Source organism: Anthonomus grandis, chromosome 5 (genome assembly GCF_022605725.1).
Source record: "Anthonomus grandis grandis chromosome 5, icAntGran1.3, whole genome shotgun sequence".
NCBI classification, from domain to species: Eukaryota; Metazoa; Arthropoda; class Insecta; order Coleoptera; family Curculionidae; genus Anthonomus; species Anthonomus grandis.
Window position 1 is genome coordinate 1,204,444 of NC_065550.1, and position 27,501 is coordinate 1,231,944.

The 27,501-nt window shown below is 33.5% G+C and overlaps 1 protein-coding gene across 5 annotated transcripts in view; it reads left to right on the forward strand.

The window, feature by feature from the left end:
- Nucleotides 1-27,501, forward strand: part of LOC126736028 (nose resistant to fluoxetine protein 6-like) — a 97,902-nt gene that overhangs the window by 45,054 nt on the left and 25,347 nt on the right. For 4 of the 5 annotated variants that reach the window (XR_007660589.1, XR_007660592.1, XR_007660590.1 and 1 more), the window contains 2 exons: nt 6,122-6,266; nt 6,359-6,530. Coding sequence is in view for 1 of the 5 variants with exons in the window: in XM_050440218.1 (XP_050296175.1) it covers nt 6,122-6,266; nt 6,359-6,530; nt 24,950-25,092 (460 nt within the window). In the remaining 4 variants the exon portion in view is untranslated. Of the gene's footprint in view, nt 1-6,121; nt 6,267-6,358; nt 6,531-24,949; nt 25,093-27,501 lie in introns of all 5 variants that reach the window. The other variant, XM_050440218.1, reaches the window with a different exon arrangement.

Here is a 27,501-nt window from a genome sequence, read left to right on the forward strand (position 1 = left end):
GGTATGCTGCACCTGCACAACAACCATGTAGTTCCACCATGTACCATCAGCTAACTTCAAGAGTAAGCGAAACTCGTCCCACCTATCTACAACAAGCTGTACAAGAAGCTAGGCCTAGTCCGGCCGAATCAGATGTAACACAGATGGACAATATATCACCTGACGACAGTGACGTCGTATACTCTCCCAGTTCCGATTTGTTTGAATGAAAAACGTTATTGCATATGTACAGCAACTTAAAGTTAGTTGGAGGGTACTCTTACTGTAAAATGTTCTTAAATTAAAGACAAATGTTCATTAAACATAGTTTTAACTTGTAGTTATGGTTATTTTTTATGGAACCTCTATGTAAAATTAATCTTACATGTAAGAATTAGTTTGTGTTAACTAAGAAATTGTCCATTAATAGTTACACCTAAATTAATTATTTAAGTTAACATCTCTTCTAGATAACTTAATTGAACTCTTACCTTAAGGTCACTGCCAGCATTTCTGCTGGTTTAATGCAGGTCCTCATGTTGGTATCCTGTCTACGAAGCTGTGGTGATATCTTGTGGAGCACCTCATCGAAAGTGGATACAGACATGCGAAAATAGTTGAAGAATTTTTCTTCATCTTCTCTTAATTCTAAAAATAGAGTATTGAAGTGTCCTAGTATGTTTCTCTTCTGCACTACAGGATGTATCCATACACTTCTATTACGTTTCTTTTTACGACTGTGACGCAGTAAACAAATCACTGCTAATAGTTTACGTTTTTCTTCGTCCATGATCAAGCCGAAACTGACAAGTGGAATAAAATCTCCGGGACGGGAGTTTGCTCAGTGTGTTCTGTTCATCAAAATATCGTCCGTCCGGGCAGTCACCCGGACCGTGTGTCCCCGGCCTAACGCTCGTACTATTACACTAATTATGACCCGATACCAGAGAAAAACAAACCACCGAGAAGCGACAAAACCCGCATTTACCGTTGATTTTCTGGGGTCCAATTTTGGTGACCTTGAGCGGGCTTAAATGACTGGCGCTACATATAAAGTAACGGAGAAAAATCGTTTTGGCAATTTAATAGTTCCGTACACGGAGAGAAATACGACAATTAATAGATTAAAAATTTTTTGGGGAATTTGAAATCAAAACTATTACATTATTTTACTGTTGGTATAGTTAAGTTATAGGTATACCTAAACTATACCGGGTGATACAGGAAACAGGGAACACGCAACAACTTTTTTATTTTTCAAGATAAAACAATTGAATACGTCAAAATATGCCTTTATAACCATTCTATTGACATACCAAATTTCATTTGTTTATCTTGAAAAATAAAAAGTTATTGCGTGTTCCCTTTTTCCTGTGTCATAGTGCCAACTATAGTGCCGGTAGTAGCCGGTATAGTGCCAACTATAAAATTACCATTTAGGATAAATGATGTAAAACAAAAAATCTTCTAAACAAACTTTTATTTTTTGAGGAAATAATATTGGCTCATTGTATAATGAAACACAAAAATACATTGGCAATAATTAAATTAAACCTAGGTACATTTATACATTCCGCAAAATTTTTAGTTTTCGAACATTTTTATCTTTATTTGTTTTTAAGACCCTATTATTATATTTAATGGTGTAAAATATTTTCAACCTTATAAATAATTTTAAGATAAAGGTTTTTGGAAAATGTGCACAAGGGTGTTCATAATTAATAGTTTTCATTATGTTAAATAAATTGTTAGATATTCCCTGGTTTATGCACATTTTCTCAAAATTACAATTGAATATTTCCTCTAATTTAAATATATATGAAATAAACTCTTCTGGAAGAGATTGTAAGCCACCAAAGTTACATATACTGGAATTATAAGCCTTAAAATGAAGAAATAATCTATTTATATCCATTTCATCACACATTTTGCCGAAATTGGTGCAGGTATCACAGTTAATATGAACTTCAAGTGCTTTTTTCATAATATAGCCACAAACATACCGAAAGGCATTTTCTGTGGGAATATGGTCGGTCCTATAACTATAGTTTTGAAGTGCAATACCTTTTGCAACTTCAAATTTTTTTTCATTGAAAATTTCGGGTATATTGATGGATTTGACGTTCATCAATATACTATCCAAATCATTTTTACAATTCATTCTTTCCGAATGTAAGTAATACTGACAGAACAGCTTTTTAAACGCTCTTTGGAATTGCAGTGGTGTTGGATTAACATTATTCCCACTTTGCTGCCTTACAGCACCAAAGAAGTTTTCGATACAATCTGTATTTAACCTCCTAGTCTTGAGATACTTGTAACCCAATGTTGATAATTTTTCTCATATTTTTATCATGCTTCTGATTGTAACCATCCAGCAATTACGAAATTTCACAGAATTTGTGATATCTTTATTGCTAGAGTTACAAATTTTTAATTTGTTTAAAAAAGTAACATCTCATGGAAAAATTCTATTTGGTATGGTGATCCATCATAAACATTTTTAAATTTACAAGGATCTCCTAAGGATATTGAGTTTAATAAATCAAAGAGGTTATTGAATTTCTCAATTACCTCTATGGTTTCAAATGCATCGGCAGGGAGTGCACCTACAGTTACATAAGTATTCATCTATATCCTTTGGGGCACATCTATAAAACTGTTGTTTATCTGCACGATAGAAATCATTTATGAAAGTCCATGATGTTTTTTTTCGTCAAAGTGAAATGAATGATTAAATAGATTATTTCTTGTTGCTTTGACTAGATGACATGGATCAAAAATATAAAACAAGTTTTGGTCTCCGAATTGAAATTCTGGGTTTTCATGTGTCACACCTAACAATTTAGAAAGTTCAATAAAATTTGACCCCATATCACTAGCAATACCTTCTTTTTTAAGTCCAATTTCCAGTAATTTAGGAATAAGCTCCCCCATAATAGTTTTTAATTTGGAGGCTTTTAATTGTGAACCTACTAAAAAATACGCTAAAGGCTGCTTCCAGGAAGAATATAATCCTCTAGCCATAATAACTAACGCATTTTTACAAATAAATGGTTCTTCGGTTTGTTCACCAAGATCTGCAAATCCCACAATTCTATCTTGTGTAACGTTAAAAGCAATATTAGCCTTTAAAGATATTTCATCAATGCACAAAATGCAATGCTTGTCTTGCTCAAGCAGGGTGTTAAGTTTGATTTGAAGAGCTTTATATAAAACTGCATTATTAATACCAGGCTGGCAAGAAATATTTTCTGTAATTCTATGCAAACTTCTTTTTGTTGGTAGAGTAAGCAAACTACCTATGAATTTATATGCCTTGGGGCTTAAAAAATGCAATGTTAAGGCAAATTGTTTTAATTCCAAGAAAATCTATGAGATTTGCGTCTCTTGCCCTTTAGTGCCACATGAGTTTTAATAACACATGCCAAAGGTTTACTTAGAAATTTGTCACATAACCTGTTAAAATCTCTTACATCAGGATCTTCTTTTTGGCGTGCTTTAGCAGTTACACCAAACTTTCTCATTTTTTTAATGTGCAGTCGAAGTTTTCGCTTTCGGGGAGTGTTACTACTCAGCTGAGAAGAAGTCTGAGTAGAAGCTGACGGAGAAAGAAGGCCTGGTGGAGAATTCTCGGACGGTTTATCTATTTCGATAGATAGGAGGTTGCCGAGGGGCTCGCACACTGAATATTGTGAAGTGCTTGGGCCTGCAAATAATAAAAAAATGCTTTAACATTTTAAAACTTTACATCTTTAATATGAATAAAATTAGAAAGTAAAACTGATTTACCATATAGTCTTTGGTAAACTAAAATAAATTTGAAAATTCTGCTCAGGTAAAACTACCTATGTATTTGGTTTTCAAACGTTAAATAAATTATAAATAAGTGATTGTGAGGTTGGTTTTCATAGAAATGAAAACAAAGACAAAGGGTATTATTTTACCCATTTTATATGGGGTCCAGACATTTTGATACCTAATCCTAATCCTGGTACCTGTCCCAGACAAGTCTTGTATAACCATTTTATAACAAGACCTTGTCTGGGCCTTGTAATAAAATGGTATAAAAGTAATTAGGGTTTTCTGAAGAATAATCTATTCTTACTGAAATCTTATTCCAACCAACTAAACTGAAAGAAGAGAATCTTACCAGAAAAAATATCCAATAATGGGTGTTTTTTAGGCGTCTTAGTTTTGTCATAAGGAGATTTTTTTTCGGCAATACTTTGCTGGGCCAACGTTGCTGGTTTCATAATTGCAGGCTGTATTAAAATATCTAAAAAGAAGAAATATAATAGATACAAAATATATTTTTATGTGCAAAATAGGGTTTCAAGCATAAAATTAATATTAGTTAGTAGGTAAAAATTATAGTAAGTTAACCCATCAAAAGCTAACCTGATAGAATTTTTATGTCCTTTTCCTTTGAGACTTTTTTTGGCGGTCCATCCTCAAGCTGTTCACCTTCACAAGTCCTTTTTGTGGGATTAGGAAATAATGTTGGTAACGCGTTAGGTAACAAACGCTTTCTTGAGGGCCCTGCACTATAAAATTTCTCACCAAAATGGTACTCACAGAGCTTATAGTTCCTGGTTAGTTGTTCTCTAGGTATCGAAAACAAGTCTGTTCTATAGCAAGCTGCCAGCCATAACTTGGCACTGAAAGTCATAAAATTACACGTTTAATTCAAAAGCTAAATTTATGTATTTTTGTTAAATTACTGCATAGATAAATACCTCATATTACTGTAATTACGAATTTAATGAAAAATAAATAATGAATTCCTGTAATTACGAAAAACAAAAAAAGAAACAACTTATTTTGAGTGGAAACAATTAAAAGACAAGTTGAACTTACCGATCTTCTTCCTGCGGAAAAGCAAAGAAAGAAACACCACACCCTGTCTTTGAATGACATCAACGAAAAGCACAGGTATAAGGCATATTATAAAAGTTTTTAATAAAATAAAGAGCACAATGACAACACACACAAAAAATAAACACAGAGAAAAATTCAGACAACACTTGACTAGACTAAAGTAGGCGTCGAATATTACCGGACTAACCGACGGCTGGGAGGGGACCGGCAATAAGACAGGTATACCAAATAAGCTCGCACATGCGTAAGAAAAATCGGTCCCGGCTTTGTCCCTTCTCGGTGGTTTGTTTTTCTCTGCCGATACCCCACGTGGGCGACGACAGTTGTACCCGTTAGAATGGGGGTAAATGGGAGGAGCCTGAACGAAAAACCGGTTTGGTAAAAAGGGCTAGCCTTCGCTTCTGTGAGATCGTTTATTCTGTAGCTATATTAAAGATTTCAATGAGAATGTGTTATTATTGAATTTTTGTTTATTTTTTTATTTAGGTTTTCTTTGTTGATCTTATTACTAATACAATAGCCATTCAAAAAACATTAAAATAGTTTAATCGCCAACAAACACAGATCCTTGATCCATATTGTTGGCAAAATATGTTTAGTATTAGGTAGAAATTAAGCTGTAAGTAACTTGTAATGTTATTGCTGTGTATGTATATCTGTATCTGTAACATTTATTTATATGGTACTTCGTCCATAATATGTACTTGGACTTTCATATGGAACGCGTCATATTCGGATTTAAACTGTCCTCCTAGCGAGGAGGAATATTTTCTACAATTCCTTAAAGTTTGTTGGTTTATTTTCAAGTCAGGCTGTTCTTGATATTGTTCATAAACAGGCATCGCATGTTCAGCTTTCGTTACATTGCTGGTTAAAGAATAAGACTTCTACTCTCTAATCAATGCTCGGATCTAAAGCGATATGAAAATGGCTGACTTTTATCCAGTTGAATACCGAGACCGAAAGTTACTTTCGTCCCTAAATAAAATTCAACAATATCACTTTTCTCCTTATTTTCATGCGAGTTTGTAAAAAGATAAATGAGTTAAGAAGGTCACAATTCAGTTTACGAAAGATACAATCAATTGAATTTTCGATGGGCTTGTTGATGAAAATTATCGTACATTCGTGTCGAAATATGTGATATCGACTTGTGTGGATTACTACCACGAGGGTAGTAAACTTCATTCGTCAGAAATCACCACCTTCATCTCTTAGTAAGTAATATCTGCCTTTTCCTTAATATTACTGAATATTTTAGGGCGGTTAAAACCTTGATGCAACACCCAACGATCAGGAACGTCTATGTTCCACCAATGGCAAGCTGGACCAGCAGTTTGTTTGGCGTTATTTTGGGTTACGTTTATTTCAATAATAAGCAAATTAATCATTTTGAATGGCATAAGGTTTGTTTTTTTTGAGCTAACGCAGCACTGTTGGTTGGTTGGTTTATTTTTTACATAGTTTTGTTATGGTCCTAATTAAATTTTGTTTTTAGGTTTTGGAAATATTATGGTGGTTGATTTTCACATGTGTGCCACCCTTTGCTGTATATCTATCTACATTCTCATATAATGGGCTCTGTAATGCATTTTTGTCAGCCACCATTAAGGCCCTCTTTGTTTTTCCATTGGGGATTGGTATACTAGGCATGGTTTTTGGCTTGGGAGGTAATTATAATTTTTTTTAAACCCTATAATGCTCAGAGATAAATTAGGCATACTTGATGAGTGTATGTACCGACCCAGTTATAATAGAATTTGTCAACGCATAAATAGAAAATTGAAAAAGTTTGTGAACTGTATTTGAAAATTGTAGTAAGTAATTGCTAACGCAAGTAAGAACATTTTTAAGAAAAAAGAATGGGCACTTACCGAATAAGACAGTTGTGGTCTTCGTAACGGGGATCCCCTTAGTTGCAGTCCAGGCTCACCAGCGTCACACAATGGTTTTTAAACCGAAAATTAATTAAATTGTTTTAATGATTGACTTAGTACCGACACCAAAAATTTACTTGTTTTCACCGTCGTTGCTCTCGTACAAGTGCTTCGACCTTGCACGTCTTGGCCAGATAATGGGACAAAAATGTGGTACATATTCCACGCGAAATAGAGTAAAATTTGAAATTAATGATGCATTAACAGAATTTATTAATGACTGTACTACATTTTATTTTGTTAACTGATATTTTTCTTATTATTAATTATGTCATTATTGATGAACGTTGCATTATTCTAAATACGCAATTCATATGACCCATAATTTTAACTCCACTGCCTTAGAAAAGCCGATTTCAGTTAATTACGAATACAGAAACATAGATGCAAATATTTCGGATTCATGCAGCATGTAGGTCGTTAAGGTTATGAATTTATGCAAGATATGTCTGCTTTATCTCCATTTTATTATTGGCATACCAGCTATAAAATTAATATAGTATTATGAAAATGTAAATACGTTAATTATTCTCCTAGTTTTTGTACTGTTTTATTCGTATTTTGTAGTTGAAGTTAATTAGTAGGATTTATTTAAGGTTCTAGTTCGACTTCTAGTCTCTAGTTTTTAACTAATTCATCTTGTTTGAGGGCCTCATTTTGGCTCCAATTTAGGTTATATTTATATTATCCCTGTATTTTCAATTTTCTAGAATTTATATACTTGGTTGCTTTGACTGTCAGTATTCTCTTGAAATTGTTGGTCTCCTTCGGCAAAAACAATGAAGAGAATTTTGAACATTTCTTAATTTTTCCATAGATCTTTAAAAGGGACGCGTTTCGTGATACTTTATTCAATTTTTATTTATTTTATTATTTTTAATATATTTCAACTGTTTAGTTTAATCAGTTTTTACCTTGAAAATAATAATTAAACCATAGTCAATGCGAGTCAAGTTAGAGGTTTTGACGTTGCTATCACCATTTTGTGTTCCTGAATTTCGGTACAGTTGGTATCAGAAGTGGGATATTTGGAAGCCCATTTTGGTGGATGTCTTTAATAAGAAATCAGGCCAAGATGCAGACCGAGAAATTGATGGAGCTGCTATTTATTTTCCTAATTCCGTTTGACGAGCAGAGAGTAGAACAAGAAGAATGAGACAAGAAACAGACAAATGTATTAAAGACCTGATTAGTACCATGAAAAGAGACTTACTGAACTTAAAAGATTTGAAAGATAATCTGAAAAAGGATCAGGACGAACGAGACAGAAAACAAGAGGAACGAGTTTTACATCTTAGACAAGATCTGGAGATGAATCAGAAACAATTATTGACTAACTTCGAAGCAACAGTGGAAGAAAAATTGGGGCAATTACAAAAAAAGATCCAAGAACTAGAGAATAAAGTAAAGCGGGCTCCTCTTCATTTCGATCCTGAAATGCAAACAATGATGAAAGTAAAGTCTCCAAAATTCGACGGCAAAGAAGTATGGAGTACCTACTTGAATTAGTTCGAGGCCGCTGCTAGGGAAAATCGCTGCTATAATAAAGAAAAAGCAATCAATCTTAAGTTATGCCTTAGAGTAGAACCTACAGAAATACTAAGAATAGTGTCATCTGAGGATTAGCTCAATTTCGATGTCCTGGGGGTACTTTAAAGATGAGAAACGCTGAAGCCCATTTGCAACAAGTGTTCCAGGCTCGATTGAAATCTAGGAGACAACAACCCGACGAAGGATTCCAACAGTTTGAGGCCGATCTTGCTCGATTAGTAAATTACTCTTCAGCCCCAACGAAGTTCCGAGAACAAATGTCTAATAATATGTTAATAATATAATAATAATAATATGAATAAATTGTTTTATTAACGAGGTTCGAAATCCAGATACTAACCATGCTCTAAGGATGACTTGTCATAAAATCATTTTGGAAGCTTTGGCTCATGGACTGGAGTATGAGGCAGCTTTTCAAGCAACTAGAAGGTAGACACGGCAAATCAGAACTTCGGAAAGTGAAGTCTCGAAGACTGCCTAAAGAAGATTGAGGGCCGGTATTATAATGTCCGGTTGACCACCGGTTGACCGCAGGTTGAGTTTCAACTAGACATCAAACGTATTATAAACGTCAACCAAAGCTCGAACTGTGGGTTGAGCTTTGAAATTATGAACCGATAGTTAAGTGAAGTGTGTTTTATAAATGCTTTTTGTTTATTTTGGTGCAAGGAATGAGATAGAGAAATTGAAAATTCTTATTTATTTTTCTATAAAGGAAACTATTAAAATTAATTTTGCTCGTATGTAAAAATTTCATTTTGATCTTCACCTGAAAAATGTAGATTTCTTTGGGAATCCAGCAGTGATAAAGACAAATTATTTGGTAGTATTCAGATGCATCTAATCAGATCCTTAACCGACAAATCTATAATACTAATGATTTTTTCATATAGCAATCTTTATATATCCTTAATTTCTGTTTCTCGAGTACCACCAACCTGTCTTCATAAGGATTTGCCTTCTTCGACTTTCATATTTTCGAACATCTTTTTTTAAATTATGAAATTTGCACCTTATTTGCTCTTGTGTTCTAGGCTCCATTGAAGATGCATTATATAACTCAAGGTAATTTTTTCCCAAGCAGAAACCTAAATATTCCAATCCTTTATATTAAAAATTGTGTATTGTACCTTTTGCCTCCAGATTATAGCATCAATTTTCTTACTTTCTACTATATCCTTCAGCTTAATTACCAAATCTATTAATGAATGGAAGTCCAAAGCGGTATAAACGGTTCTTTACCACTCATATTAATTATTTACTTATAAACCACCCAAATATTTTATATCAATAAAATCCAAAATACCCGCGAAATAATACAATTGTCATATTTTTCAAATAATACAATTGTCAAAAATAAACTACTGCTATTGGCCCTAATTATTGCATAATCTGGCAACACTTTACAAAAAAGTACAACTGAAGATTTCAACCGTTGGTTGACCAACCGGGGGTTGACGTTCATTTTATACTACCGGCCCTGAGTCATTTTTAGCTTGAAAACCTAAAAGACCATTCCAATGTTGTAATTGTAATGTAATTGGAGGGGCACCTTAAACGTCAATGTCCCAAGCCTTTGAGAGACCCAAAGAACCAGGATAAATTCAAGTAGGCAGCTTTATGGGGCGCAAGCTGGCTGGGTGCTACCCACTTATAATAATAATAAACCGACTGATGGGTCTTGGAGAGAGCTTGGTAGTACCGAGAAAAATATGCGGCCATGTAGGTGAGATGGTGGTGGATACAGTATCAAGTCACACTATCGTGAAGCCGAACTGCGTAGCTCACTGTAGAATTTCAGCACCCCCAAATTTAATTCTGAAGTCCGCGGATAGAAAAAGAATCCCGATTCTTGGATCGCATGAAGCTACAGTCACCATTGGCTTAACAACATTCCAATAGCCAGTACTAGTGCCAGAAATCATGGATGATGTCATATTAGGATTATATAAAGTTTTTTTATAGATGTAAAAAATGCCCAGCAGTTTAAAATTGATGTATATAATCGGATATTAACGACGAGAACTGAATAGTTTTTTATGCACTACAGGAAGATAAAGGAAATACCAAGAGTCGTCAACTTATCTAAGGATATTACCAGCAAATTCAGAGGTGGTGGTTAATGCCACAACTGGAGGAAAAGAGGGAGAAACTGTTGTAATTAAAACCATGGAAAGATGTAAAGTATATGTTAAAATAACTTTTCCAGCAAAGACGTTATCTACGCAGAAGCAATCTACTGTTTTGGTTCGAATGGTAAATTCAAAAGGAAATGATCAACACCTGAAACAAGGAGAGAACATTAGCGTATGCTCTGAAGTAGTGGCAGTCGTGAAAAAATGATGATACAAGTCACCATTCAGGCAGATCTTTTCCTGTATGTTTACAAAATCTTTTTGAAGAATTTTCTGACAATTTAACCATGGACCAGTGTAGTAAATTGCGACGTTTTCTTAAAGAAAATCAATATGTGTTTTCCTTAAACGATAATGACCTGGGAAGTATTGATTTGCTGCAGCATCTAATTAACACTAGAGACAATGCTCCGATAAAACAAGCACCTCGAAGGATTTCGATAGCTAAACAAGGTGAAGTTTCCTCAGTGCTTTAATGAATGAGGACACAAGGAGTGATAGAACCTTCCCGAAATCCTTGGACATCTCCAGTTGCGTTAGTGAAAAACAAGAACGGATCTATTAGATTTTGTCTAGACTATCAGCGACTGAATGACATTACCAAGAAAGACAGTTATCCCCTACGAAGAATTGACGATACCCTGGACACGCTATCAGGTTCGCAATGGTTCTCAATGCTCGATCTGGAGAGTGGCTACTGGCAGGTAAATATGCACCCAGAAGATAAGGAAAATACCATGTCCTCGCCTGGAATGTGACTTTTGCAGTTTACAGTCATACTTTTTGAACTCTGCAATGCTCCAGCCACCTTTGGAAGCTATGTTACATGGAATGACTTGGGAATCATGTCTAGCTTATCTGAATGACGTCATCATACTAGGAAAAACATTTGCAGATCATTTAAAAAATATTGAAAAAGTATTTGTTGAGAGGCCGACCTGAAACTAAGCCCTAAAAAATGTTGCTTATTTTAAAAAGAAGTGCGAAATTTTAGCCACGTAATATCAGAAAAAGGTGTCAATATTGAGCCAAATAAAGTACAAGCAATCGAAAATAGGCCACAGCCCACTGACAATACTAGTTAGGAAACTTTCTGTGCCTTGTTGCAGAAGATTTGTAAGAAATTTCGCTAACCTTGCAAAACCTCTACATAAGCTCACGAAGAACAAAATGGTATTTGGTCAGCAGACTGTGAAGAAGCATTTTAAGAGCTAAAAAGAGCGCTTCTTTAATTTTAACGTATCTGGACAAACTTTTATGTTGGATACATTTTCAAGCAATGTTGGAATTGAAGCCGTCCTATCACAAAAATATGAAGATGACGAGCAAGTGATAGCTTATTTTAGTAAAACGCTATTCAAACCAGGAGAGGAACGATTGTGTCAGCAGACGAGAGCTTTTGGCAGCAGTAAAAGCTATTGAAAATTTCCATAAATATTGGTATGGTCAACGATTCATCCTTAGGACTGATCATGCTTCTCTGAAATGGCTGTTTCAGTTCAAAAACTTTGAAAGACAAATATCAAGGTGGCTTCAACGATTACAAGAGTATTACTTTACTACAATAGAATATAAGAAAGGCGAATATCACCAAAACGCCGATGCTTTATCGAGAAATCCCTTCATTAAGACATGCCTTAAAAAAAAATCAAAACAACTTCCAGAGATACTTAGTTGTCATCCTGTTAGCATTAATAGTCCTGAAGAGTGGGACGCAGCTAGTTTAGTCCAGGATCAGTGTCTTGACACAGTACTTGGCCTTATTTACAAACTGAAGTCTTGAGAAATTTCAAAACCAGAATGGAAATATATTTCTGACGAATCTCCAAAACTGAAAGCTTATTGGTCTCAATGGAATTCGTTGGTTATATAAGATGAATTATTTAAAAGAGTTTGGGAAAGCGTAGATGGAAAAGAAAAGTCGTTCCTTAAAAACAGATTCCAGAAGTTCTTGAAGCTGTCCCATGGCGGTGTTGGTGGAGGATATTTTGGAGTTAGTAAAACCTTGTCAAAAGTGAGAGAACGGTTTAACTTGTTACATGCAGATTTTGCCCTAAGCATGTAACATGGGATTTCATATAAATTCGGGCAAAAGTTTATGGGTTTTGGTATCGGCTTGAAAGGGTTGTGTGATTTACAGTTTTTATAAATGGAATTTGGGGTTTGATAGTAATGCAATTTATTTTTCTTAAGGCTTTTGGGGTTTGATTATTTTTAGAAATGTATTTACCTACCCTATCCTGTCAGCACACCTCTGTGGAGTTAGTCGTATTATGTTTCCTTAGTCCCTATTCATGTACCTGGTGTTGGGAACTTTCTGACCTTTGGTTTGTTTGTCAAGAGTTTCTATGAGGCCGGTATATGTCTGGGGTATAGAGGGACTTCTAGAGGGTGCTGTTGTGCCACAGATTGCGCTATGAATGGAGTAAATAAGACCTTTTAGATGGTGATCCGTTAGTGTAGGAAAACTTACAAATACTTTCTTCTATAGCGGAATCATGTTGGGCAAGGTATCCTAATTGATTTGAAATTGGCCTCCCCAGTTTTGCTTGCTATATTTCCCTTCAATTCTTCAAGTTAAGTTTTAGTAAATAAACGTGCCTTAACATCTGGTTTCTAACCCTACTAGCCGATTGACAGTGACTGTGATTGACAGTAATGACTATTAACACACTTGTTGTTGTGGAGGTTTGGCAGCGTTGCTGTTTCCCATTAAAGTTTGGTTTCCATTTGGCGGATGACGGAGCGTCATAAATCAGGCAGAGCGATGTAAGAGGTAAATTGGAATTTCGTAGCCCCGTTGGGAAAATTTTGTTAGTTTTCCATGTCTTAGTATCCGAGCAGTATCATTTTGCTGTGGTATTGCGGAATTTCTATTTTGATAGAGTGAGGCCTGTCATTGTCTGGTCGGTTGTCAGTTCCTTGTCCAGCCGGTAGCCATCCCGTTATCAGAAAGAACAGTCGACATTTTGTGGTTTTAAGGAAAATTTAAGTTCATCTTGCCGGGAATTCGGTTGAATGGAAAAATATTCCTCCCAAGTTTTGGGATTTAATTTGATGAACGTCTAGTGGGAAGTTGTAGCCGAGAGGATTTCGGATTGACCTGATATTTTTGGATTTGGTCGGCTGCTCCCACACCATTTATGGGATTTTGAAATTTTCTAACCACAACACGAGACTCTAGGCCTCGCTCACCACCTTAGTTATGTAGCAACATGTTGGTAATTGCCATAGAATTGATTGTGTGTTTATTTTACTGATTTTTTTGCCCTCTATTTTAGAGGCTTCTCCTTTTTCTCATTCTCTCCTCTATTCTCTGGTCTCTTCCTATTCTCTGGTTTCTTCTGGTCATCCCAACACTGTTGGCAACCGGCTTAAGTGAGCCTCAACACAGCCTGGACTGAGCATTGTACTGTGGCTCTGCGATTTTGGATTGGAACTTGCCTGAAATTGACTTGCCCATGTGGTCGTTACCCTGGTTGTAGCTGACTGGTTCCAGAGCTGTCGAGTTAAGCTACCTTAGCCAAAATACACAAGAGATTAGAGGACACGCAAGTGTTTGCACATTTTATTTTATTTTTCTCTTATTGAACGGTTTGATTTAGGGTTGGGGGTTGATTTATTAATTTGAATTTTATGGGTTTATTTTCTTTTATATAAAACAAAACCGTTAAGGGGTTCTTGCTAAGCCTATTAACATTAACCTGAGGGTTTTCATTTGAGTCGAGCATCGACATAATTGATTTTGACATTGAGCCTGGATCACCTTGTAAGGGATCGGCTATTTGCTACAAATAACATATTTAGTCATAGTGTTGGTTGTCGGTTAATAGGTTTTATTGCACCAACATACCATTAATAGGCCTTTAAATTCGAACCTTACTATTTAAAGGTTTTATTTAGATTAATGTGACTTGACTAGAGTTTGTAAAAGGTATTTAGGGCCAGTGAGGTATTGTGAATTAGGCTCCAAACATATACTTCTTGTAAACAACACGTGATCACGTTTTGGATTTTCCCCTTGAACAGTAGTTCAGTGCGGATTTGTTTCTTTTTACTAATTCCTCGCCTTAAGCATACCTCAAGTAACTCTTAATTCTTTTATCAATTTTTTATTTACTTAAAATTACTACAGTATTACATTTTGAATAATTATCTAAATTTAAATATCTCAGTGGAATTTAATTTTTTTTATATAAATGGAAGTGACTATGTAAATTCTTGGATGATTATATCAATCTGGTGGACCTATGGATTGTTATTTCCATTATATTATGATTGTTGAGTTTTTCCTAAATGATTTTCAGCTTTTAGGATCTAGGTACAAGTATAAATATAGGTCATCATTTTCTTGATTAAGGGGGGGGGCTTATATTACCATCATAATATATCAGGGTTTAGTGTAAAATATTTAAATCAAGTGGCGCTCTTATTAAAATTTCTCCCACTACCTTCTCCACTGTCTAAAAGCTGGCGGCCACCAAATCTCTGAATCTTTTAAAACAAAATTTGCTTGTCTGGACTTAGTAATTTTTTTTGTGGTTGGATAGTAGGTATGACTCACACGGGTTGGAAATAAATTGGTTTGAACCGAGTTACGCGCTACAAATTGGCTGAACAGTCATCAAAGAACGCTGGTGCCGACAGTGTGAGCACTGTTCGTCAAAAAAGGGCCCAAGAACCCGGACCAGAGGAAATTTTTGCCGAGTCAGCCCCAAATATACATATTCTTAGACATTTTTTATTCTTTGTTGATTCACTGTAATTTGTTTTTCGTTTCTGCCTAAGATTTTAGGTTTGGAAAGATTTATTCAAAACCCCACTTATACAGATGTGTGATGTTCGAGCATTCTTTGAAGTTCCTCTGATTCTGAGGCAATGATATTGTTATTGTATATTGTTACTGACCAATAAATGATTGAGCATTTTACCGTCCACTTCAGGACCGTTTTCTTCCCAATTCAGCGCATTGGACACTCTTTCAATTTTGATTTTCTTCGTTGTTGTCATTTCGTCTAATTTAACAGTCATTGCAGTTATTTCCCCGATACATGATGTTATTCTTGAATATCCATACTCTATTCTCTCATTATGTAAGACATCTAAAATGCCGCGTACTTCTATAGAGTCGATAGCCTTCTCATAATCTATGAAGGCTACGTATACAGATCGTGTTTTCGTTCGTTACTTATAGGAAACCGCATAGAGGCGAAATTTTGCAACGTCTCGCGTGTACGAGTGCCTGCGACAGAGCACCGCCCCGGCAGTGTGGCCAGATTTCTCAAAGCGTTGTCGCCAGATATACCGAAATTTATCGCCCAAAATCGCCATTTTCATTTTTAACCTCACCAATAGAGGGCGCGCGCAAAAAAAACATTCTGTTATTTCAAATAATTTATTGTTTTCTTTAATTTTACAAAAGCTGTTCACAAAATGTTATTACGTCATCAATGTCGTCATCAACAGAATTGTGTTCATTTTTCAGTGTTACTGAAGGAGAATTATTATACATCTCCTTAGAATTAAATCTAGAAAACATATCTTTCGTAGGCTCAAAAGATTTGCAGCATATTTGCCTAAGATAAAAATGATATCGAATTTAATAATTTTAACATCATTTGATTTCTTATTTTACATTTAACTAAATTCATTATCGAGAATGTTCTTTCCACGGCTGCATTCAAGGATGGCAAACTAAGAAAGATAAATGCAAATAAAGAAAGTTCTTTAAACATTAATGCACCTGCTGCATTTTTTTGAGTTGCAACTTTTTTTCAAAAAGTAAGACCGTCGTCGGGTATTTTTCCATTAAATATTTCTCCCCAGTTAATAATTAATAAATTTCTATACTGAGCCTCCATGTCAGCTAACTTTTCTGAATTTGCATACATTAACGGTAGGTCTCCAAACTTCTGTCTCTTCTGGTTTAAAATCACAGCAGGACTAAAATGTCTTACTTGGAGAAAAACATCCAAATGAGTAGGCATTCTATCAATTAATTGTTTTAAAAGCTCCTGTATAAATTTAAAACATTATTTCTTTATATCTATTATTTGTTCCTCATTTAGGTTGGCTGCAATTATTTCTTGTTCAAAGAAGTAACCAAGATCACACGAGCCCAAGTTTAAATAATTTTGATCATATTTGATTGAATTCCTTAACAAGTCCAGATTCTTATCAAGGTGATTAATTACTGGTGGCTTAATAATTTGAAAACGCAACGCATCGGAAAATTAGATAGTCGCGGATGTACGAACAACTCATAGTAATTATTATCGAACGGTCTACAAACGGATCCGTTTTTTAGAAAAATGATTGCTTATCTAAGTTTTGTAAGTACCTGATCGCCCAATTGATTTTGTAAATCGCCCAGTTTGCGACTTGCGATTTTAACCAAAAAATGGTCGCAACATTTCTAAAAAAGTAGCCCAAATTGCGATAAATCGCCCAATCTGGCCACGCTGCGCCCCGGTCGGCCTGAGGACGGGATTAGTTAACACACCGTCTATAGATTACAATAGGGATGTCCGAAAAACAAAATAAATCGATATTTTGAATCGATTCAAGATCGTACATATCAAAATCGAATCAGAAATAAATCGGCAACAAAAGATCGATCTCATTAAAAATCGATATTTGATTCTGATAATTGTTTATGTGCACTTTTTTTAAAATAAAAATACATGTATCAAAATCATAAAAAAAAAGAAAATACAAATACAAAAACATATAATATATAGTCATAACAATATTAAACGTTATATTCCTAAAAACTATGATAATAATAGGTTATAGGATTAACACAGTAATAAAATATGCAAAAAAAATCACAAACAAAGTCAATCATTAATGTAATTTAGAGTCTTACCAGTAGGAACTATCTAAGGAATGAAAAAAGAGCAGTTGAGATAAATGCATTCCACTTAACCTATTCCTAGTCTTAGAATAGGTTATCGAGTTAGAATATTTCCTGCTTGGGAAAAAACCCTTTCTCATGGTACCGAAGACCCAACAATGGATATATATTTTTTTCCAAGACTAGCTAATTCACTCGAATTATGATTTAACCAAAAGCTAATTGGATTATTTTTCAATGGTATTGTTGGAAGGTTTAAATATGCTTTAAGGTCAACTGACATTTCATTTTTATTAGTTACTAAACAACTTTGTGACCAATTTTTTATGATAAGACCCTATATTATCAGAGTTTTCATTATTGGCAGGGACAATAACCTGCTTTTGAGAATCCACCCCTTGTTGAGAGCTATTTTGGGTATTATATTTTAATAATTTTTCTACTAAATTTATTGCTCTTGCACAAGCATTTGGATTACCAAAGTGGATTTTCTTAAACCTTGGATTTAAAAGGATGGATAGACTTAAAATGCTGTTTTCTTCAATAGCACCAAAACGTTTCGAAAGCTCTGCTAGCACAGTTTGTTTTAACTTTTCAGTCTCTGGAGTTAGGAGGTCTAAATTTAAAATATTATTTTTTAAACAGTTTACAATTGAGATAATTTTGCTGCATGTTAAATATTTTTCTCCGCTGATTTCTTTGGATACCTGTTCAATAGGCTTTAAAATAAAAAGAAGTTCTCTACATACTTGTATTTCTGCAGCTGAACATATAGATGGAGATTTTGGATTTTTTAATAATATTGGTGTTAGAAATTCAGAGAGTTTTATAAATCTCTCAATCATGTAGAAGGTAGAATTCCACCTGGTTGGAACCGACTGAATAAGTTTTAATTTTTTTTCAAAGATTTGTGCTGCTCTTAGTTGATCTGCAGCAGATACACTTTGTTTAAAATAAGTAACTATAGACTTTATTTTGTCAATAACTTATTTTATAGCAGGATCTTCTGTAATTTTTGTTGCAACTAAATTAACTGTATGTGCAAAGCAGGGTAAGTGTTTATTTTTATCAAAAGTATCAGTAACACATTTGGTAATATTCGCCCCATTATCAGTGATAATAGCACTTACTTTTGCCAAGTCAATTTCCCACTCTAGACAAACAGATTGCAAACATTCGCTTAAATATTGTGCAGTATGATTAGAACTAAGTTCTTTTACACCAATACCAATAGACTTACTATTTTCTTTATCTAAATAATGAACAGTGACTCCCAAGAAGCTAGTTGTTGACATAGTCTCGGTCCAAACATCGCATGTCATATATAGAAATTCCACATTTTTAAGTTCATTTTTAATGATATTGGACAAAGCAGTATACTTCTCTTCAAGCAGATTTGCAATTTTGTGTATCCCAGGCCAAAATTCCCCGCTTCCAATTCCTTTAAAATTGAAAGCGCCATCTATCGGTGGATAGTAAGATTAAAACTAAATTATGCACGGTTAGTTGGCGCTTCCTTTCCTTTATTTTTCCTATGACTGTGTTTCTGTTATTTTTACTAATAAACTTTTAAGATAATTTAGGAATCGATCTTCGATTTTTTGAGAGAATTGAAAGACTAGATCGATTCTCGAAAAGATCGCCTGGAAAGAAATCGATCGATTTTAATCGATTTTTTGGGGGAATAGATCGATCTTTGAATGAAATCGATTTGGATCGTACATCCCTAGATTACAACAAGTCAGACCACTTCCTATACCGCCCGTGTTAAAACAAAGTTGACCTTGAATCCCGCTGTTTGCTGCGTACGAGCGTTTACCAGGGTTTATCGTAAATATCGATGAAAGCAAATTCTGAGGCGCGCTGATTATTTTTATACATGGAGTATTCATAAGAAGTATTTTAAGTCATAAAATAGGAACTTTTTTTATAGGACTGGAATAGAATGTGTTTATATGACAGTGTTTCCTAATTATTAACGTTTTTACACATTTTTTATATTAGCTTCACTTCTTTGCCTTTATCTAGCAATGTTTATATGTATGTATATAACAAATCTAAGAATTCTATTTAAACTATAACTTCTACTTGTCAGATTGTTTTCAAATTTTGTAGGTGCTTGGCTTTTGATAACAAGGACAGTTTTTAAAATGTTTTTGAGTTTCCCTTTTCTAAAATTGGTGTATCTAGAAGTTTTGATCAGTTCAATGAATTTGAACTTTTAAATAAATTGGAAGCGTTTAATATGGCGGATTCAAAATGGCTGCCTTTTAAGTCAAATATAATATATAAAAAGTGAATTTGAAAAAACCTTACTTGTTGAATTGTTTAAATTTGCTACATTTTTAGGAGTCTTATAAAAAAATACAAGTTTTTGCTTAATATTTGTTGAAATTTTAGAGATAAATATTCAAAAAATAAATCTAAAGTTAAAATAAATAAACAATTAAAAAACACATTTAAACGCACTAAAAAATATAAAATAATTTTAATACGGCATGGGTTATTTTAATTTTTAAATTAAGTCGTTTTAAAAAATACAAAAGCGCAAAAGAATAACAAACAATTATCATAATAAGCGCTAAATAAGTAGTTTTGTAAATTATATACTTTGTATTCATTTGTGGATATACCTAGTAAATATAAACTCCTGGACAAAATTACCGCACCACTAATTATTTTGTCAAAAAAATTTAAATAAAAATAAATATCAATTAAAACAGTTATAATTGGTGCAATTGCCTGGAAAAAATAAAAAAAATATTTTGACCTACCTGAAACTTTTTTTTAATTCCAGGCATTTAAAGTGAATTTTTTCTTGTAAAATTTACTTAAAAAAATATATCTCGAGGGAAAAAAAACAGTCTTTTTTAATTTTTTTTTCTTAAAGGCACTTAAAGTCATTTTTTCATATAGGATCTCATAAGAGTGATAATTTTTATTTTTTTCCAGGCACTTGAAGCTATTTTCAGGCAATTTAGTGGAATTTCTTGTTTCTTTTAGACTACCAAGGCAGTTTTTGAAAATCTCTTTTTTTTTTGAAGATAAAACTGCTTCGATTGCCTGGAAAAAGTAAGAAATGACTTTGAAATACGTGCCACTTTTATTTATGTCAGGCAATTGAGGTTCAATTTGTTTTTGCACAATTGAGTTTAAAACTGAGCAATTTGGAAGGAAAAAAAACATGTTCAGAGTGTAATGGCTTTAAAGAAAATAAATTTAATCTCAGGCAGTAGAAGCTATTTTTTATTGAAAATTACGGTCAGAAGTAAAAAAACGTAATTTTTAGTTCAGTGTAATTTTTTTTCCAGGCACTAATTTTTTAGTTTTTCAGATAGCCAAGGTAACTTTTTAAATAATTTTTCTCATGGAAAAAACCACTGCAATTGCCTAGAAAAAATGAAAAATTACTTTGACTTACCTGATTTGTTTTTATTTTAGGCACTTGAAGTCAGTTTTCTTGCAAATTCGATTTTAAAAAAGTCACATAGGAAAAACAGTCTTCAGGCAGTTTAAAGTAAATTTTTGGTGAAATTTTTATTTCTTTCAAGCAGTCTGGTCAATTCATAAAAATCACTTTTTTTTTAGATAAAATTGATGCAATTGCTTGGAAAAAGTAAGAAATTATTCCTGCCTGAATTTTTGTTGGTTTTTACTTTAGATAGTTAAAAAGTCATTTCTTAATTATTGCAAGCAATTTAAGTTATTGCAAGCATTAGTTTATGAAGTAGTTTATAATCATAATTTTAGGCAGTCCAAACAATTTTTTTAAAGTTAAAAAATTACACTACATAGCGTTTCTTTCCATTTCTTTCAGACAGTCAAGGCAATTTTTGACAATAACTTTTCTTGGACAAAAAGTACAAAATAAAACAAATATATTTTTTTAATATTATTATTTAAAACTATCCTCTTGTTTCTCGACTGATTTTTCTTCGTGTTTTTTGTTCAACTTATTTAAGAAAATTCCTAAAATATATCTCCCTTTTTTATTGCTTGGAAATTTGGTACTGAAATATGACCTGAATTAAAATAGTCCAAAAATATATCAACTACCCAACGATTAATTTCAAATTTTTCTTAGCTGCATTGGAAAATTAAAACCATTGTTTCTTAACTGCTTAAGATGGCATTATTATTGTTTTTCCAATAAATGACATGAAAAAGTAAAAAATGGTTTTAAATAAACTCCTGGACAAAATTATCGCACCACTAATTATTTTGTCAAGAAAACTTAAATAAAAATAAATATCAGTTAAAACAGTTATAATATCTTTTCTCGTATAAAAAGTAGAACTGGACAAAAACTATGTTTATGCTTTATCATGGAACATGCTGCTCGTGAGGAGTGAGAATACATCCGCAGGAAAGTTTTCATAAATTGATACGAGGAATGCTGCGAAGACTTCAAGCGGTCATTGCAGCTAGAGGTGGCAATACACGTTATTAAGAATTCATTATGGGTCTATTGTTTTATTTTTGTATCAAAATTGAAGTTAGTGAAAATCGATGCTTTTCCGTGCATTGAATTTAGTTACGTAAATCTCGTTTTGTTAAATAGAATATAATTGTTTTTGTTAATTAATAATGCATAGTTAACAATGCTTATAAGTTTGCTTATTTTTTTATCTTTATTAAAAAAAAATCTCTAAAAATCAAGTGGTGCAATAATTTTGTCCAGGAGTTTATATAAAATATGTTAAAATATCAAAATTTACCGGGTCTTAAACGCCGACATTGGTGGCCGACAAAAAGAAGTGGGGTGTGTTGGTTTGGGATAATAGGTTGTAAAATCGGCTAAGACTATTCCAGTAACATTAGGGGGAGAAAATAAATAATACACTATTTTTTAAGATTGTAATGCTTTTATGTAAAACACAAAATACAGAACAAAATATTTAACATATAGGGATGAAATACATACTACTTTATTATTGGGTAATTATATTTATACAAGTAGTATGTAATCAAATTATTGTCTAAAACGCTACAAGCAAAAACTCTCTCGCGAAACGGATGCACACAAGTTAACGTACTTGCGAAAACTAAACCTGGGTTCTACCCAGCCGATACATGGCGAGGTGAGGAACGGGGGGTGGGGCAATCGATTTCAGGGCCACTCGAGTGGTCTGACTTGTTGTAATCTATAGACGGTGGTTAACATCTGACTTTCGTGGGAGTTGCGTCGTTTGGCGACAAAATGTCCCTAATTATTTCGCGAAAATCCAGGCATTTTTAAAATATTTATTCTAATGCGGGTTTTACAGACATGACAATGTGTAAAACCCGCGTAGAATTGTAATCTTAAAATGTTTAATATGCTGTATTTTGCATAATGAAAATTAAAGCGTTATTCTAATAAAAAATAAAATATCAACTCTGATAAAAATATAATAAAAAAATCAAAAATAAAACTTTAATAAACAAACTTAACAACATATCATTTTTGAATAAACCGCCTTCTTTTGCTAAACAAAAACTTAACCTATCGTAAAAGCTATTTCGCAACTCCAAAAGAGTTTCAGGTAAAATGGAATTGGCACCTTCGACAATTTTATTTCGCAACTCCTCTAAATTTCTTGGCCTACTAGATTTATGCTTGTAAATGGTCTGCTTAAGGTAACCCCACAGATAAAAGTCATTTAGAGACAAATCTGGAGATCTAGGAGGCCATTTAATATCGCCAGTCCCACTAATAAGGTGGTTAGGAAAAGTATTTGTTAAAAATTCTTTTACCCTAGCCGCGTAATGAGCAGGACAGCCATCTTGCTGAAAATAAACCGATCCCAGGTCTACATCAGGTAGGATTTGAATCACAGGAAAAACTTGGTTTTGCAGCAACTCAAGGTACTTTTGGGCGTTTAAAGTACCATCAATAAAAAATGGCCCTATAACATTGTCGCCCAAAATACCTGCCCAAACATTCAATTTCTGAGGATACTGGGTACGAAACTGAAAACTTCTGTGCTCGTTTTCCTGAGACCAATAACGAACAATGGAAAAATTGTGTTTGCCACGTAATGGAAAAGAAGATTCATCAGAAAACTTTAAAAAAATTCGTTTTCATTTGCCTTTTCCATCATGGTTTCACAAAATTCCATTCTTCGCCACTGCGGTCTTTAGGAAATATTTCTTGAGTTTTTGAATACTTGAAACATTTGTACCCATATTTTTTCCAGATACGAGCAACAGTTTTATTGCTCATTCCCAGTTCCTCTCCAACACTTCTAGTGGACCATGTCGAATCAAGTTCCAGGGTATTGCAAACCATTTCTTCCCGCCGTTTTATATCCTGGACCACTTCAACAGGTGGTTCTTAACGTTTTGTGAGGCATTTTTTACAATCTTGAAGACAAAAAGATGTCTCAAAAATTGTAACCACATTTAAAACCGTTTTTGTACAAGGAATCGGTCTATTCACAAATGTCACTGAAAACAAATCTCTACATTGTACTGCCGAATTGCCTCCATAAAACCATTTAATTAGTTGAACTCTTTCGGAAGGGGTATAAACAGCCATAGTGAAAAAAACACGAAAATAACGCTCAAAAATTATTATTGTAACGTGCAGTAATTCAGCAAAATGAGGTCTGCTGACTCCCGCTTCAAAAAATAAAAACGAAAAATTCCGCCGCCTGCAAGCCGCAACCAAGCCGTGTTGCCATTATTTTGGGTAATACGTAGCTCACGATAACACGATCTGTATAGACTATTCTACTTCTGAAACCTGCCTGCTCTGGGTGTTGCTAGATATCAAACTTGTTCGTTAGAAGGTTTGTGAGCACTTTTGTGATTAATTTGTAGAAGTGGAATAGAACTTCTTTTTTGTGGATAAGGGTGATTCTTGCGTTTTGCCATAACTGTGTTATTCTCTTTTCAATAATGCACCTTTGTTCACCAGAGACTGTCCGCTATATTTAAGCATTTAATTTACTAGTCCGTCCTTTCCAGGTATCTTGCTGGTTTTTATTTGACGTGTTATTAATTTTTTTGTATAGTATTGTGAAGAAATATTCACACCAATTGATATTAAAGCCCTGATAATGTTCAGTATCATCTTAACCACAAACTCTGTCTAATCTATGTGTATGTACAAGATCTAGTAATATTTCTTCATAGTGATCTACAATTGTAGACACTATGTCTGTAATTATTCTTGAATAGTAAACCAATATTTTCTGTATATCCTATTATCAATCGGGTTTATTTTTTGCTAAAATATTATATTTTTATACTATTTAGAAGTGGTAAAATGTGTGTCTCAAAGATATGTAATGTACTTCATACTATTTGCCTTTTAAAGGTAAAGGTATAACAACATTTTGTCTTTAGTTATTTGTAGTTAATTATTTATTATTTACATTAATTATTTATATTGACACCTTTTTATCCTCAAATGAATTTTATATTCCAATGGTCTATTTATGTTTAATTTTGGTGTATGCCAATATTAAAAATTGGATCGAAAAACTAATTTTAGATCCATACATTATTATGTTTTATATTATCTTATATTTATGTTTTTATATTAAATTGTTTGCTTCATTTTCATTAGACAAATTTGAAGGAAAACAATTACAATCAGATAAATTACAAATAATTATTTTTAGGTCCGATTAAAACATTCTTGGAATCCAGGATTTTATTAATTTTGAGTAATGTAACCTACTGTACCTACGTGTTTCATTTTTTTATAGTATTTGCCAAAGGACTTTTTTTGACCGAAATGTTAAAATATAAAGCTTTCCATATGGTGAGTACGTAATTCCAAAATTAATATGTTAGTGCTAACGGTACAAGCCAAATAACAAGAAAAAGGCTCACTTTGTGATACAAGCAAGTCACTTTGCACAGGTGTAATATGAACCTAATAGATTGATTTGACCCGTAGTTATTAAGTTTTCATCCCTTAGGATTTTGGTTTGGGGGTGGAGGGGGTATATTTTAAAAGTAAAATATTGAAATGCGTAAATACATCTAGAAAGGCGTGTTTAAAATGATTATCGCTTTATTTGTACCTTCGTAAGGCAATGCTAATGTCTGAATACACAAACATTCACCGGCAGACGAATTACAGCGCCATTTTTCAAAATGGCGGCGAAAAAAGTAACATTTGTCAACATCTCCAAATATTAATGTGTTTAGTATCATTTCATAGGTTTTTGAGGTCGCTGAATATGTTTTTAATGGTAAAAATACGATTATATACGATTATATACGAATAAGTAGTAAAATCTATGAAAAAAACGAGGTGTATGGAGCCCTTTAGAGTACCTATCCAAGTAACATTTTCTCAAGCAGTTGGTTTTTAAAGTTGCCTTTTAGCCGCACCAAGGTTCTGCAATAGTCATTGGCTTGCTTGATGGAACTATTTAGGTTAAATTTTGTGCTAATAGGAACTAGGAACCTTAGGTAAATTAAAAATCTAATTAGTTCTAGTCAAGTGTCAACAATAACGTTGTTATGGCCATAAACGAGGGCTTGATGGTTTTGAGATAATAAGGTTTTGGAGAGGTTATATTTCAGCATTAATTTGGTAATCAAAATTCCAATATAGAACGATTTTAGCATTAAAATTACCTATTCAGAACCATATGACCTTGAATCAATTGCCTAACTATTTGGCACTTTATACGGCCTATTCCGGAAAATATAGCATTTTTTAACACCTAAAGGACTTGCTAAAAGTCATATGGATAATAAGATAACTTTATGAGATAAGGTTTAACCAACTAGTCACAATAAAACACAGTTTGCGGACGGTCGCGACTATTAAATCCTACGTCATTTATTCTTATAATACAGGGATGTCTTGGCACAAAATTGTAAGAAGTGGTAATTTTAAAAGAAAAGTGAAGCGAAATTTCCAACGAATTACAACTGGTCAGGTAAATATAACAAATAAAATATTGACAATTTTGGTAGATTATAACGTAAAAAAAAAATTAGTTTGCAATAGATACACCGGAAGAAGATAATTCTCGTAATTTAACTGATGGCGGTCTTGGCATTGAACCTGATCCTCTAGAATCAGATATTCACGATGCCAGCACCAGTGGCTTAACAGAAAAACTGGCTTCAGAACAACCAAGTTCATCGATGGATTGGAATGAAGAGGATGAAATTGATGACTTTAAAAAATTTGATTTTAGTCAAGATTTAAAAGATTGGGCACTGAAATATAACATTAGACACGTTGCTATTAAAGATCTTTTAAAAATTTTAAATAAAAAAAACAGAGGTTAAGTTTTCGAAGGACCCTAGAACTTTTTTGGCTACTCCATGTAAAATAATTTTACGGGATATTGCGGGAGGTCAATATTGGCATAATGGATTAACTAAGTGCTTGCAAGAAATATATCATAATTTGTTATGACTAGTGTTGTGAACGTTCACGACTTATTCGTGACGTTTATACTCAACAGCACGAATAAGCATGAATCCGAACGTTACTCAAAAATTTAAACGATCCTATAGCGTTAGCGTTAATATTAAGTATAAACGGTCCTTTAGCAACAAGACATGGCAACACCGGATCGCCTCGCATTAGGTTGGTTGTCGTCGATTGTTGGCAGCAAATAACATCTGACAGTGTTGATTTTCGGGGATTCACATCGTATTAATTTATTGGAAATACATACAATCTTACAATCATTATATTTCTTCAATTTTTTTGTGGTGCTAATATATTTTGAATTGAAATATTGCATGGGTGTTTTAAGAGAAAAATGATTTGGTACTCATAACCTCTAAGCTTGCAACAATCTGTATTTATCTTTATCAAAATCGCTTTGCCTATCTTTATTATATGAACTAAAATGAACTTACCTTTTTATGTACCTAAATACAGCCCTGTATGCAATTTGAACGATAAAAAAACACACTTTTATTTTCACAGTAACTGGAACCAGCAAAACCAAACGCAAACTTAATTGCAATAAAGAAGACTCAAGAAATCCCGCGTAGTAATAAATAATGCCAATATATCCTACTAAATGCCTAAAAACAATTTATTGAAATTCGCCCAGACTTTGCCAGCTAATTGGTTATTAAAAGTGCCCTATAAGTCCTGGAAGATGCTAGTTAGCCCTGTTTTAGCTTTTTTTAAAACCCACTGGCATTTTTTTTAAACCTTTTGTCCTATGACATAGCTTTTGATACT